At 46.5% G+C, this 14,684-nt stretch overlaps 1 protein-coding gene across 1 annotated transcript in view; it reads left to right on the forward strand.

Annotated features, from left to right (window-relative positions):
• Positions 1-2,656: 2,656 nt before the first annotated feature.
• The window catches only part of LOC311223483 (hexokinase-1-like), a gene marked incomplete at its 5' end in the record, with an annotated part of 122,586 nt that continues 110,558 nt past the window's right edge, over positions 2,657-14,684 (forward strand). The window contains 2 exons of the mRNA XM_084308268.1: positions 2,657-2,843; positions 4,392-4,505. Of these exons, the coding sequence (XP_084164394.1) occupies positions 2,657-2,843; positions 4,392-4,505 (301 nt within the window). The remainder of the gene's footprint in view (positions 2,844-4,391; positions 4,506-14,684) is intronic.

Genomic DNA, 14,684 nt, shown 5'->3' on the forward strand with positions numbered 1-14,684 from the left:
GCCTTCAACACCATCCTCTCGCACATCCTGGAGCATCAGATGTCCCTGCTGCAGGTGCCGGGATTACACAGAATCACTCTAAAACTATACTCATATTCACTACGGTATAAAATGGAAATGTATGGATGAAAAAAGTTTTTTGCATGTTCACCGGAAGAAACTCACTGACAATCGACTATGTTATTAGATCCATAGCTATAATATTTAATATAGTTTTAGCACTGCAAACACCGGAATTTATCCCCATTGAACAGAGCGCTGGCACACAACGGCCATACGCCCATAGAGACCTCTGGCGCTGAACCTGTTAAGGCATTGTTCCTGGAGTGGACTCAATACAGCGAGTCTCAACAACAGATGGAGCGGAAACATCATGATGAAGCGTTGCAAGAGTCTCGAGCACGCCACGACGAGATTCTAGTGGTGGGGGAAAATATCGATACAGTATAGTATCGCGTACGGCTGACCCCTATTAGTCGATTAGTCGACTAATCGGTCGAAAGGAGCCGTAGTCGACTGCCAACCTCTTAGTCGAATACAAAAACAAAAGAAAAAAGAAAAATGTATATATATTTCAAAAATTTTGAATTTTTTTATCATTATTTCCAAAATAAAAGAGGCCTACAAGCGTGGCTAACGCTAATGGCACGCATACCAGAGGCTAACTGCCTATGAAAACAGGCACAGAGGCACTGAAAGAGGATTTCACCCATCTAATGAACACACTAGACTAGACAAATATCAAGATGTATCCATCAGTGGACCAATTGAGGACAAGAAGCCTTCAGTCGACTCCTTCAGACATTAAGCACCCCCCACAGCCCAAATGAAATGATAAAAAAAATTTAAAATAAAAATAATATATTATACTTTGGCTACTAACGGCAAATTTTGGCCAATCATAGTCGACTATCCAAATCCTTAGTCGGGGACAGCCCTAGTATCGCGATACTTTGCGTGGCGATACTGTATCGATACAAGGACACCAAGTATCGATATTTTATTATGCACATTTTATAATAATAATAATAATTATTATTATAATTTTTTATAATAAGGAAGTTGCATTGTTCATTTCAATACCTGTAATAGTACAGTAGTCCACACACACTTGCACACGTGTGCATTCAGTTAAGTTGGAATATGACTGTAATATAAACAGTTCAGTTTGTCAGGTACATGCAACACAGATTACAGTGTTGACTGTCTGCTTGGGAAAATCCCATTTGCTGCAATAAAAATTATTGAAGTGAGGTGAACAGACTGAATTAACAACAAACATTAAAAAAAATTATTAGATAAAACATGTTGACAACGTTTTTAAAAAGGTAATAAATTGCAATATATCACAATATTAATATCGCAATACTCAGCATATCGCAATATATTTTTAATCGCAATACTATCGTATCGTGACTTAAGTATTGTGATAATATCGTATCGCGAGGCCTCTGGTCATTCCCACCCCTACGAGATTCTGAGGGAGACTCTGGAAATGGAGGAGAAATGGAGGCAGGAAGCACTCGTTTCGTTCCACCGCGCAGAGGCCCACAGAGAGGAGAGACAGATGAACAACATTAATCCCGGACGCTTTCTGGTCAAGCTAAACAGCCAGGACTACATTGAGAGTTACCTGTCGGATTTTGAACGCACCGCTGAACGTGAGAGCTGGCCAGCGGAACAGTGGGTTAGTCTGTTTACCATTTGATACCATTTCTATCCGGTATAGACCAGATGGCATATCATGGCACCGCCCTGCTGGAGGATAAAACGTATGCATTTCTGAAAAAGGAAATACTGCGTAGTTCGGGAATTACATTTCTCACGCGTTCCCAGCGGTATCATGATTGGGCATATGACGGGAACTTGTCCCCCAGAGAACAACAACATGATTTGTTACGGCTAGCAAACAATTGGCAGAGCCCCAGAACAGTTCACCAGTCGAACGTATGGCAATGAACAGATATTTACGTGCCCTACCTGCCGACGCACGTAAGACCATCAGCCAAACAAAGCCCACATGCTTCGACGAGGTCGTAGAGGGAATGGAGGTGTATCAAGCAGCAGAAGCGCTATACCGGAGGAGTAGCAGCACAAAGACCGGACCACCCAGCCGGCTGAAGGAGACGGGTAAGAGAATCGAATCACCCTGCTACCTCAACCCCACACCCCTCTTCAGACAACCTGTAATGTATAATGACAGAAGAAAGTGTTTCAACTGCAGCGAGGAGGGCCATATTTCCCGATAGGAATGACGTGTCGATGCCCTCTGCAGCTGAACCACACCTGTCCCGACCGTGTGCACTTGCAACCGCCTGCTGGGCGGAGGACACAAACGTATCCACTCTCACTCCAGTAAGAGCTAATAATCCTGACACGACCGCATTGTTAGACTCAGGGAGCTCAGTGACACCCCCCCTGATGGTCCCCTCCTGTAAAAGACAGTGGGAGTCACCGGTGTACATGGGGAGACTATACAATATCCGACCGCCACCATCGAACTAACCTCCACCCGGGGGAAATGTACGACGACCACCGAAAACCTCCAGGTACTGACTGTGCATTGTTCCGACCACTGTGGGAGAGTTTGGCGGCCGAAAGACGCTGTCCCCCCAAAACAGTGTCCACCACCACACCGACCAGAGCCCGGACACGAATGTGTGGTTTACACGAGGTGGACCCCCAGGCTTCTACCGACCCCCTACCAGAGGAAGACTCCAACCCGGTCAGTGAGGACAACGATGAGGGGGAGCCCACCGCCGGCCCAGCAGAGTACAACGGGCCACCGGTCAACAGCGGAGGAGAGGAGTCATCGCTCCACGATGAGGCCGAACCTGTCTGGGGTGATCTGAATATCGGTCGGCCGATAATATCGGACATCCCTAATTTTTAGTGCTGCTTATAGTTTTTAATATGCTCCCTCTGTACAGCACTTTGTGCCCCTGTGGCTGTTAAAGCGCTTTATAAATAAAGTTGGATTGGATTCCCTTCAGCAGGATTGGGGTGGACCTTGTGGGGCCCTTACCCCGCAGCGCCAGGGGCCATCAGTACATCCTGGTGATCATGGACTATGCCACCCGGTACCCTGAGGCCATCCCTCGGGAGAGGAATGCTGGATATAGCCAAAGAGGCCTGGGAACACCAGCCTTCACTGCACCGGAGTTTGGTGTATCATGTTGAGGAGATCCAGGAGAGGATGGCCACCTTGTGGCCCCTGGTGAGAGACCACATGGCCAAAGCCCAGCAGGGCCAGGGTCTATAACCAGGGCACTCAACCCAGAGAATTCCAGTCAGGGGATAGAGTGTTAGTGTTGGTCCCCACATCAGAGTGTACATTTCTAGCAGAGTGGCACGGTCCCTATGAAGTTATGGAAAAGGTGGGTCAGGTGAATTATAGAGTGCGACAGACAGGGAGGCGTCCGCCGGTGAAGATAAACTTGCTAAAAAAATGGGAAGCCCGGGAGGCTCTGTAATCTTTCACCTCACCACAGATACCAGGCCGGACCCAACAGCTTGAAGTACCCATGGGAGACCAACTCAGCGTACCGCAGAATAACAACCTAAGGGAGCCGGTGGAATACCATCGGGATGTGTTCTCCACGGAACCAGAGAGAACCGAGGTAATCCACCACCATATCTCTACTATCATAGGGAAGAAGGTGAAACTGCGTCCCTACTGCTTCCCGGAGGCCAGAAAAGAAGCAGTACGAAAAGAAGTGCAAGACATGTTACAGGCGGGAGTTATTGTGGAGTCCAATAGCGGATGGTGTAGCCACATCGTCCTAGTCCCTAAGCCAGATGGAACCCCTAGGTTCTGTAATGATTTCCGGCAGTTGAACGTCATATCTAAATTCGACGCCTACCCTATGCCAAGAGTAGATGAACTTATTGAATGGCTAGGTAAGGCGAGGTATATCACCATGTTAGACCTCACTACAGGCTACTGGCAGGTTCCCCTGGCACCCGAAGATAGGGAGAAAACAGCGTTTGCCACCCCACTATGTTGTCCTACCTTGCGGTCTACACAGCGCTCCGGCCACATTTCAGAGGCTGATGGACCAGATTCTCCGACCCACCGAGAGTACGCAGCGGCCTACATCGATGACATCATTATTCACAGTGAGGAGTGGGGAACGCATCTACGCCAGGTCACGGCTGTCTACAAGCTTTGAGAGGGACAGGGCTCAACTCTAACCCGAAGAAATGTCACCTGGGCCTACAGGACGCTGACTACTTGGGGTACACCATCGGGAGAGGGTGTATCAGACCCCAAGCAGGCAAGGTCGAGGCCATCCTGAGCTGGCCCCGCCCCCAAACCAAAAAGCAGGTACGAACCTTCATAGGCCTAGCCAGCTATTACCGACGTTTTGTCCCCAACTTCTCCGCCCTAGCAGCACCACTGACCAACCTAACGAAGAACAAACTGCCAGACAAGGTCCTGTGGACAGAGGAGATGGAGAAGGCCTTTCAGCAGCTGAAGGACAAACTGTTCGGAACCAGTGCTGGTGACTAGGGATGCTCGATATTGGCTTTTTTACCGATACCGATATTCCGATATTGTCCAACTCTTAATTTCCGATACCGATATCAACCGATATCAACCGATACCGATATATGCAGGGTTTCCCCGTCCAAAAAACTGAATAATTTCAGGTAACTAATAATTTCACTGGATATATACATAACAAATATTGTTATTGTTTTTTATTTTTTTTAAACCGATACCGATATTTTTCGATATCACATTTTACTGCCGATATCGGCCGATAATATCGGTCGGCCGATAATATCGGACATCCCTACTGGTGACCCCCGACTTCAGCCAGCCTCTGTTGGTACAGACGGATACATCTGAGATTGGGGTGGGTGCCGTGCTATCACACCTGAGAGAAGGTGAGGAACACCCAGTGATTTTTATCAGACGCAAGCTACTGCCCCGGGAGAAGAATTACTCTACGATTGAGAAGGAGTGCTTGGCGATAAAATGGGCCCCAGAGGAGTTAAAATATTATCTGTTGGGACGGCGCTTCACCCTACTCACGGACCATGCACCCCTCATTTGGCTATCACGTAATAAGGACACCAACGCTAGGGTCACCCGCTGGTTCCTATCCTTACAGCCTTTTGTCTTCTCCATCATCCACAGGTCGCGCGCAGCACACGGGAACGCGGATGCATTGTCCAAGAGAGAAGCACTGGGAGCATGGTCTGCCCCAAGAAGCTCGGCGCTAGGGGGGGGGGGGGGGGGGGGGGGGGGCTATGTTGCAGATATCAATCAACCCCCCTCTCATGGATATGTGAAGGACGGGAGATATTATTGCCACGGAAGGAGTAGAAACAATTAGGTAGCTGATTACTACTGATAGAACACACCTGTGCATCATTAATTCACCCACATCTCCCGTGCACACACCCCAGACACACTACAAATACACTAGGTTAGTCAGAGGTGAGTTGAGTGGAGGTGAGGTTGGAGTTGTGACATAGAGAGATTGAGATTTTCAGAGTTTTGTGAGGTGAGAGGTAGTGAGAGGAGAGGTGAAGGCGAGAAGGTGTTCATTGTGTACTGGACCCTAGACTGGCTGAGAAACCCCCTTGTGTACTGACCCTGGACCGGACGACTACTCTGAGTATTGAACAATCCCTTCTTTTTGTACGAGAGCCTGTTTTGTGTTTTGACCATCGGACTGTATTACGACCATTCTTTTTGCCTATCTGCGCACGTGATTGATTGAATGAAATTGTGGACAACTTTACACAATTCCTGTAAATTCTATTGAAGACATCTTTAAGGTTTTTTTCCAAAAAATGCATTGTTTTATATTTCTAATCAAGTACTCAAAACCATCATTTTTCAGCTTCAAGATTTCAGGCTGTTATGGCCTGGCTCCGCCCCCCAAGCACTTTGAGTGACAGTCAGTCCACACAGTCTGCGACTGGTAGCCCTCTCTTCCTCCCTCCTCCCTCCCTCTTCCTTTTTTTCCCTCCCTCACTCTCCCGTTCGGAGGTGTGTGCCGCGCGGCAGGTCCCCCCCCCCCCCCCCGGTCCCCCCCCCCAAATGCTCCCGAATGCTCTCTATCTCTCTCTCTCTCTCTCCCTCTAGAGTGCATGCAGAGTATGTGTAGTGGCCAAAATCCAAACAGGTTTGTCCTATAACCTATTTGAATCTTCCTTTCTTGGCCACTTGTAGGGCTGGGAAGCAGTGTCAGACTCGCAGTCGCAGAACAGAAACCACTGCACGTTTTTGTTGCTCTTTTTGCTCTTTTAATGTCCAGCAAGAACAAAATATGAAAACAATATCGTACATAGAAATAAAACAAGAGATCCTAATAATCTCAATAACAAAAAGGTTGCGTCTGCGTTGCGTGTCAATGACAGTATTGCTGCTGCCTGCTGCCCTGCCGTCACACGCCGCACCTGTGTCTTATAGCGTTAGCCCCGCCCCATTCACCTGAGCAAAGCGCCCCACTCACTGAAACAGAGAAATGTATTAATACAGGTTCAGAATTAATCAAAACAAATAAGCTTGAATGCGGCTCTTACAGTATGAGTATGAGAATCAGTCTAGGTAGATTGTGGGCGGGCATTAGCTACAACCACAGAGCCAATCACATCACTGTCTGCTACCCAGAGCCTGAGTAACATCACGCAGGCCTTCAAATCAGGATGGCCTAATTTACTGGAGCAGGAAATGATCTGAGCTGAATCAAAGCAATCCGCCAATATGGTATTTAGACACTAAAACACATTGATACTAACTCCTATTACTATAATACAATGCTAGAAGAGACTGAAAAATGACATTTATAATGCATGTCACCGTTAACAGATTGCAGAATGGGTACAATACAGTACGGATCAATACACACAATTGTTAAGGGGATGCAGACCAGAGAAAGACTTTCGTCTTGTTTACATCAGGGTCCCCCGTTTTCAATTCATAATGAATTGTAAGTAAGGGTGCAATTAGCACCGTGCAATCCATTCTTTGTGGATCTAGCCCTAAGTGTCATTGGCATTGAGCATCCTGATGGCCTGGGGATAGAAGCTCCTTCTGAGGCCATGGTTAGACTAGGTGTTTTTGTTTTCGTTTTGTTGCTGAATGAATACGTTTGCTGTCCCAGTTAAATAGAAATGCCGTTTTGGCAGGAAAACGCGCTGCCCTACTGACAACGCTGAAAAGGTGTTTTCGTTTTGGATACTCGCCAAAACTCGCCGACAACGTGTCATGTAATCTGCGTGAAGCCGTTGTTGCTCAATGCCCATGCGCAGTAGATACCGACATCTGCGTGCCCTCACCAACGTCCGCTGATGACAGAGCTGTCCCAAATAGCTGCAGCTACCATGTGTTGTCATGTTATTGTTATAAGGACCCCAGTCCAAGCTACAACAGTCTGCATTCCCTTAACAATTGTTTGTATTGAGCCGTATTGTATTGTACCCATTCTGCAATATGTTAAATAAAGTTTACATCCATTCATTCTGCTAGCATTAACGATTGCATGAGCAGCTGGCTAACGTGAGCTAACGTTAGCTATCAGACCCTGTTAGCTCAGAGCTCCTCTTTCAATCTTAACAAGCATTAAACAAAATGGCCCAGTCATCTATTCACCTTTGTTTAATACATGAGGCGTTGTCTAATGTTATCTAGCTACTGATAGCTCCTGATATCATCAGTTTGGTGCTGGCTGGCTAACGTGAGCTAACGTCAGCTGCTACCCACAATGCTATTCTGTTATAATGGCATATTCCATTCATGTTAGCATGTAGCTAACAACATTGGAGATCTTTTTGTGAGACTAAACTATCCGCTCTTGGTGGTCAATTGTGTTGATGTTAGTTTTGTTTCATCAACAAATGAGAGGCAGAACACACAGTGAATGTATCTGTTTTGTTTATTGCACTTTTATTGCACTTTCTTTGCTGAAAAAGAAGTGCTACATTGGCTAAATAGCTCACGGAGGCATTTAAAGAGGCTTGTTGATTTTTTTGCAGGAAGTGTATTGGCACATCCAAGGTAACTACCTCCCCATGCATGCTCAGTGCTGAATTCGAGACGCGAACCGTTGCGGTCTGACCACGCCTCGTTCTGACAAAACGAAAGTGCTCAGATCGCAAAACAAATGTGAACACATTTTATTTATTATTTTTTTAACATGACATAAAACTAGACATACAAACATTAACAGTAAATATCCACAATAAATCACAGGACTATACAGTCCAGTATTTGAATCAATATAAATGTAGGTTACGAGATATATACATAATACTTACAATACAATACAATACATACATAATGCTCTTGCTCGCTCTTCATTCCCCCCCCTCAGGACCCCTCTTGGATAATCCATCCATTATTTTGTTTCTAACCAAGGATTACAATTCATATGCTAACCTTTATTCTCTCCACCACCTCTAACCAGATTGCAATGCTGGCTTCATTGACACCTAAAATTCTTGCGGTAGATATCTCTAGATAAATCACATCGAGATAGGTAAGAACCCATACCTTCTGGCACATTTTATCCGGTTGAATCGCAAAACAAATGTCTAACTCGGCTGTCACTACGTTGCGCTCTGGAAAGCGAAACTCATCTTGAAAACGAAACGAAAACACCCTATGTGTAACCGACGCCTGAGTCTCTCTGTACTGGCCATGAGACTCTGGTAGCACTTGCCTGACGCTTGCTTCGGTCTGATTGTGTAGGTACTGAGGGCAATAGGGTTAGTAGCTTCTGTCTGGTTGTGTAGGTACTGAGGGTAGTAGGGTTAGTAGCTTCTGTCTGGTTGTGTAGGTACTGAGGGTAGTAGGGTTAGTAGTGTAAGATTCTGATCAAACTGGCCAGTATCACGTCTTCGTCTGTTTGGCTCTCCATCCAATTCCTCTGCGTTGTGTACTTTTAATGGTCCTGACGTCTCCGATACTGGTAGATAAGATCCTTATCTCCCCCCCGTTAGTGCAATCCGTAAACCATAATACTTCCCCACCTCCGTAAGAATTCGACACTTCGACACCGTGAAATACCTTGTGAGGAAAAGCGTTGTTTTATTGCTATAAACAGAAACCTCAGCTCAGATGTTAACAGATTGTATTGTCCTTGAAGAGTATATTTCTAATGATCTTTCGGTGTGTTCATATTATCGTCCTTTTGCTGTTCAGTCCAATAGTGTTCAGGCCTGTTCGTTAGCCTAAAACCATCCTCGTGGTAGCCGAAGCTACTGGTGATGTGCCATTCTCCCCCCCCCCCCCCTCTCTCTCGTCGAGAGGAGAGAGTCTCTTCTGGTTTCTTCCCTCTTAGTCTCAGTCAGATTTTAGTCCTACTCGCTCTTGGTCAGATTCTCGTCTGCCTTACACCCGGAAACACCGTCCGACTTATAGATGTTCGTCGTCGCAACGACGGCCCCGCCTTCTGGTTGTCATGCGACGTGTTGTCATGACAACTGCATAACCTTTAACACTAATAAACTCACGTTTCATTAAGATGAACCTCTCTCCCTCCTGTCCTGGGAGACAGTACACTCTAATCTCAGATGTTCTTCTAAGGAATTCATAACAAAACCCTCGCTGACGCGGCCTGTGCCTGTGAAACCACTGGTTCCACCACCGTTCTATCACCGTCTCCTGCTTCCATGCACATTTCGATCTACCATTTTAGCTGTGCTCATCTCTCCCCAATCTATACATCACATACATTGAAAAAGCACCGTTTTCTCTCAATCCCCCCTTGATTCTTATCACCCCTCAGAATCATAAGACTACTTGGTTTTTCAATTAATTATACACAAAAATAGACTCATAACAATTAGGGCCCCGCCGTCTGCTGTTTTCCTTTGTTTTCCATTACCCGCATCACACCCAAACCAGAAAGGATAAACAACGGTCATGGAGGAGAGAGAGAGAGAGACAGAGAAAAACACAGATTGCAACTTTTCAAACGACACACCTAAACCCTTCGGCCCCCCTATTCGGTACCCCACGTCCAAATCAGAGCGCTCCCTTCCCTCTCTTACAGTACACCTCCCATCTTGGGCCGGTTCCGTCTTCTAGGGCAAGGGCCCCTTTCAGTGACGGCTCCTTTCCTGAGCTGGTCCCCCCTCCAGGGCGCGGTCCCCTAGGCAAAAATGTCCCCCCTGGTCTGCTACTGCTCAGTGTCTCTGGCTGTCCTCTCCACATCTGCTCCTCCACCGCCGCCGTCTCCTCTCTCTCGTCGTGGATCATCTGTGTACCAGGCTGCGGTGCCTGGCCCCTGCGGCTTCCTCCTCCTCCAGTCTGTCTCCTGGTCATCTCCATCGCTGTCGGTGTCATTCCCCCCTTGAAAGCAGAAACACAACACCGGCAGTCGTCTGTACATTTGACTTCCCTTGTTTTGCTATTAGTCTACCACCTTCTCCACACCCATATCTAATCCTACAGGGCTGTTCCCTGTTTTGTTGTCTTCCGGCGTGACACCAGCAGCTAAACGATACCCACTCGGCGCTCTACGTTTGTCCCACGGGTGACCCCCAGCGCGCGCCAGTTCTTTCTGGTGACGTGTCCCCTCAAGACTCTGCCTATTTATTAGGTGTGAGAAGGCCCCACTGGAATTCAAACTCCCTCTTTATTCAATAATTAACCCATTCAAATAACTGCACACCATCTCTGTGCTAAATATTCCCCTATGGGTAATGAAAACTCCCCAGCACTACCCCCCCTCCGCCACTAGGTGGCGACCTACTCCTCCTCCATGGTGTTTTAGTTGACGTGTCATTTCCTGGTTCTTTATCTGTTGTTATCACAGCCATCTTGTATCATCCCCCTCGTGGCCCCTTTTGCGGCCATCTTGTCTCGCTCATAATGGCTACTCTCTCACAAACAAACGCTGCCCTCCTTTTTCAAGGCCTAACAACAAAACAACTTCCTTAGAGTCTCGTCGGCCAAACAGGTCATAATGATGTCTGCAGGTCACATGCCAATAGATGATCTACTAACATGCAAGTACTGAACAGGTCAAAAATAGACTGAATGCCAAATGACGGTAGGTCTGAGAAACGTAGGTAGATTCTCCCGACTCACAGTCCCGCGTTCCCGCCTCTTGCGAGGAAAACAACCCTTATATTACAGACCAACAAAAATGGAATTAACCCCTTAGAACACTGCCTTCCTTCACCGGCCCGTTTGTTTTTCATTCCCCGTAGATAAAACCCATCTTGGTTTCTCAAAACACCATGGCTCTCTGCTCATATTATTACAGCTGGCATTCTCTCTCTGTGTCAAACTAGAAATGTTTACGTTTACGGATTCACTATCTGTTCGTTTTTATTTGGCTATAAAAAATCAAAACAACTGTGTGCACAGTGAACTCACATTTTTGATCGGAGCGCTGTTTCCCCTACAGCGCTGGTTCGCCTCCTGACCGCTCGACTCGCCGCTCTCTCCCAGGGCTGGCCGGCCTTGCTTCGATCATGATTCTCCCACACATTGATGACTGTTGTCCACTGTCGCCCCATTATTGAAAAAGTCTTTATCCGTTGTTCTTATCTCTTGCAAATCCGGCTGTCATCAACAACCAACAACAACCAACTGTTCCCGTTGTTTTAATCTCTTGCAAATCCGGGTCCCAACGGCATCAACTGTAAGATTCTGATCAAACTGGCCAGTATCACGTCTTCGTCTGTTTGGCTCTCCATCCAATTCCTCTGCGTTGTGTACTTTTAATGGTCCTGACGTCTCCGATACTGGTAGATAAGATCCTTATCTCCCCCCCGTTAGTGCAATCCGTAAACCATAATACTTCCCCACCTCCGTAAGAATTCGACACTTCGACACCGTGAAATACCTTGTGAGGAAAAGCGTTGTTTTATTGCTATAAACAGAAACCTCAGCTCAGATGTTAACAGATTGTATTGTCCTTGAATAGTATATTTCTAATGATCTTTCGGTGTGTTCATATTATCGTCCTTTTGCTGTTCAGTCCAATAGTGTTCAGGCCTGTTCGTTAGCCTAAAACCATCCTCGTGGTAGCCGAAGCTACTGGTGATGTGCCATTCTCCCCCCCCCCCCCCCCCTCTCTCTCGTCGAGAGGAGAGAGTCTCTTCTGGTTTCTTCCCTCTTAGTCTCAGTCAGATTTTAGTCCTACTCGCTCTTGGTCAGATTCTCGTCTGCCTTACACCCGGAAACACCGTCCGACTTATAGATGTTCGTCGTCGCAACGACGGCCCCGCCTTCTGGTTGTCATGCGACGTGTTGTCATGACAACTGCATAACCTTTAACACTAATAAACTCACGTTTCATTAAGATGAACCTCTCTCCCTCCTGTCCTGGGAGACAGTACACTCTAATCTCAGATGTTCTTCTAAGGAATTCATAACAAAACCCTCGCTGACGCGGCCTGTGCCTGTGAAACCACTGGTTCCACCACCGTTCTATCACCGTCTCCTGCTTCCATGCACATTTCGATCTACCATTTTAGCTGTGGTCATCTCTCCCCAATCTATACATCACATACATTGAAAAAGCACCGTTTTCTCTCAGTAGGTACTGAGGGATTTCAGACATGGCCAGTCTCTGATTACATCATAAAAACTGTGGCCTTGCTGTGTCAGTGTTTCTGATGTAAATCGGTCAGAAGTAAAAGAGATCAAGTTCAACAACATGAAACTCAGGCCTACTTCCCATCATCTCTCTCTTTCTCTCTCCCTCTCTTTCTCACGTCTCTCATGTCTCTCTCCCTTTCTCTCCTTTCTAAAATAGGTCAGCTTTGTACCATGTGACCACAGGTAATAGGAGGGAGACAGCTTAGACACACACACACACACACACACACACACACACACACACACACACACACACACACACACACACACACACACACACACACACACACACACACACACACACACACACACACACACACACACACACACACACACACACACACACACACACACACAGTATGCCGTGATGGTTGGTAGTTGTGTATATGTTGTATCGGTTATGTAATGACCTTAACTCTGTCCAACAGCAGGTCCAGTTGCTTCAGACACTGCCCTCTCTCCGTCCTCAGCCTGTCCTCTCTATCCCAGCCTGTCCTCTCTCTACCCCAGCCTCTCCTCTCTCTATCCCAGTCTGTCCTCTCACCATCCAAGAATAATGAAAGACCCCCACCACCCCAATAACAGCCTGTTCCAGCTGCTGAGGTCAGGCAGACGCCTGCGAACCCCAGCTACTAGGACGGAGAGGCTTAGGCTCAGCTTCTTCCCCCAGGCCATCAGAACCTTGAACAATGAACATTGAGTGCCACAGAAACTGAACTATCCACACACAAGCACACACGAGCACACACACGACACGCACGCTGTGCACGCTCACACACTAGCAGCCACTTTAACACTTTAACACGAGCGGGCACACACTCATGCCGCACACACGCACACTTATGGCCAAGAGGAAAGGCCACTTTAAATTAGTATAACAACAGGAACAGTGTATTGCACTACTAAAGCTACCTAGCATGTCCTATATGCTCTGTAAATACTATGTACAGATACCGAGATGTCACACCATGTTACCTGTTACCTGTTTATTGCACAATGTTTTTTTTTTATTGGATTCTATTATATGTTGTACCACTGTATTTTTATTGGATTCTATTATATGTTGTACCACTGTATTGCACATCATCGCGGGCAAGACCACCCGCATTTCATTGTATACTTGTATGCCGTGACAATTAAAACTCTTGACTTGACTTGACTTGTCCTCTCTCTATCCCAGCCTGTCCTCTCTCTATCCCAGTCTGTCCTCTCTCTATCCCAGTCTGTCCTCTCTCTATCCCAGTCTGTCCTCTCTCTATCCCAGTCTGTCCTCTCGCTCACCTCTCTATGGTCTCTCTCCATCCTCAGCCTGTCCCCCCCTACTACCAGACAACACCTGCATCTGACAGGTTATCAGACTAGACTTGTCTGTGCAATGTGTTTATTCTGTATGTTTGGAAGGTGTGCATGTCAGGTGATGCTCCTTGGCGGTGCTATTATTTTATTTATTATTACTCAGACGTCCACTGGCTGGGACACAGTATAATACAATATTTTGTGTTGTACAATACATGACTCTCTAAATGTCAAATAAACATCTTGATCACTGAGAAGTTGTCAATCTTGAATTTTAAAACTATGTAGCCACAATTTGATTTGTATAATATTTCGCAATGGGCTAATACACTGGGGTCTAATAAGGCAACTGGAGCAAGTGCCATCAGTATTTTAAAGGTCAGATATATATTTTTGAATATCAATATGTATATGCTTTTCTCCCCAGATAGTATAATTAGCTATGACGATGAGACTTAAAAGTTTTTTTCACTCTGTCTTGGCTGCTGATGGTAGATCTGTCCAGCCTTGGAAAAGAGCTTGGAAAGTAGATCTTATGCTCAAAAAGTTTGCCCACCCCTGGTGTACAGGAAGTGATGTAGAGGAAGTGATGAAACCAGCGGTCTGCTGTCCTCCGCTCTGCAGTGTCCTTGAGTTTACCCTGGAGACACAGCAGTGTGCGTGTGTGTGTGTGTGTTATTCATGAGTAAATCGTACTATAAAAGTAGGACGGCATGGTGGTGGAGGGGGAATGGGCAACCTGAAGAACAGTATTTTTCCACTTCTCTCTCTCTCTCTCTCTCTCTCTCTCTCTCTCTCTCTCTCTCTCTCT

The sequence above is a fragment of the Notolepis coatsorum genome (genome assembly GCF_963971535.1).
Source record: "Notolepis coatsorum genome assembly, chromosome: 2".
In the NCBI taxonomy this organism is placed as follows: domain Eukaryota; kingdom Metazoa; phylum Chordata; class Actinopteri; order Aulopiformes; family Paralepididae; genus Notolepis; species Notolepis coatsorum.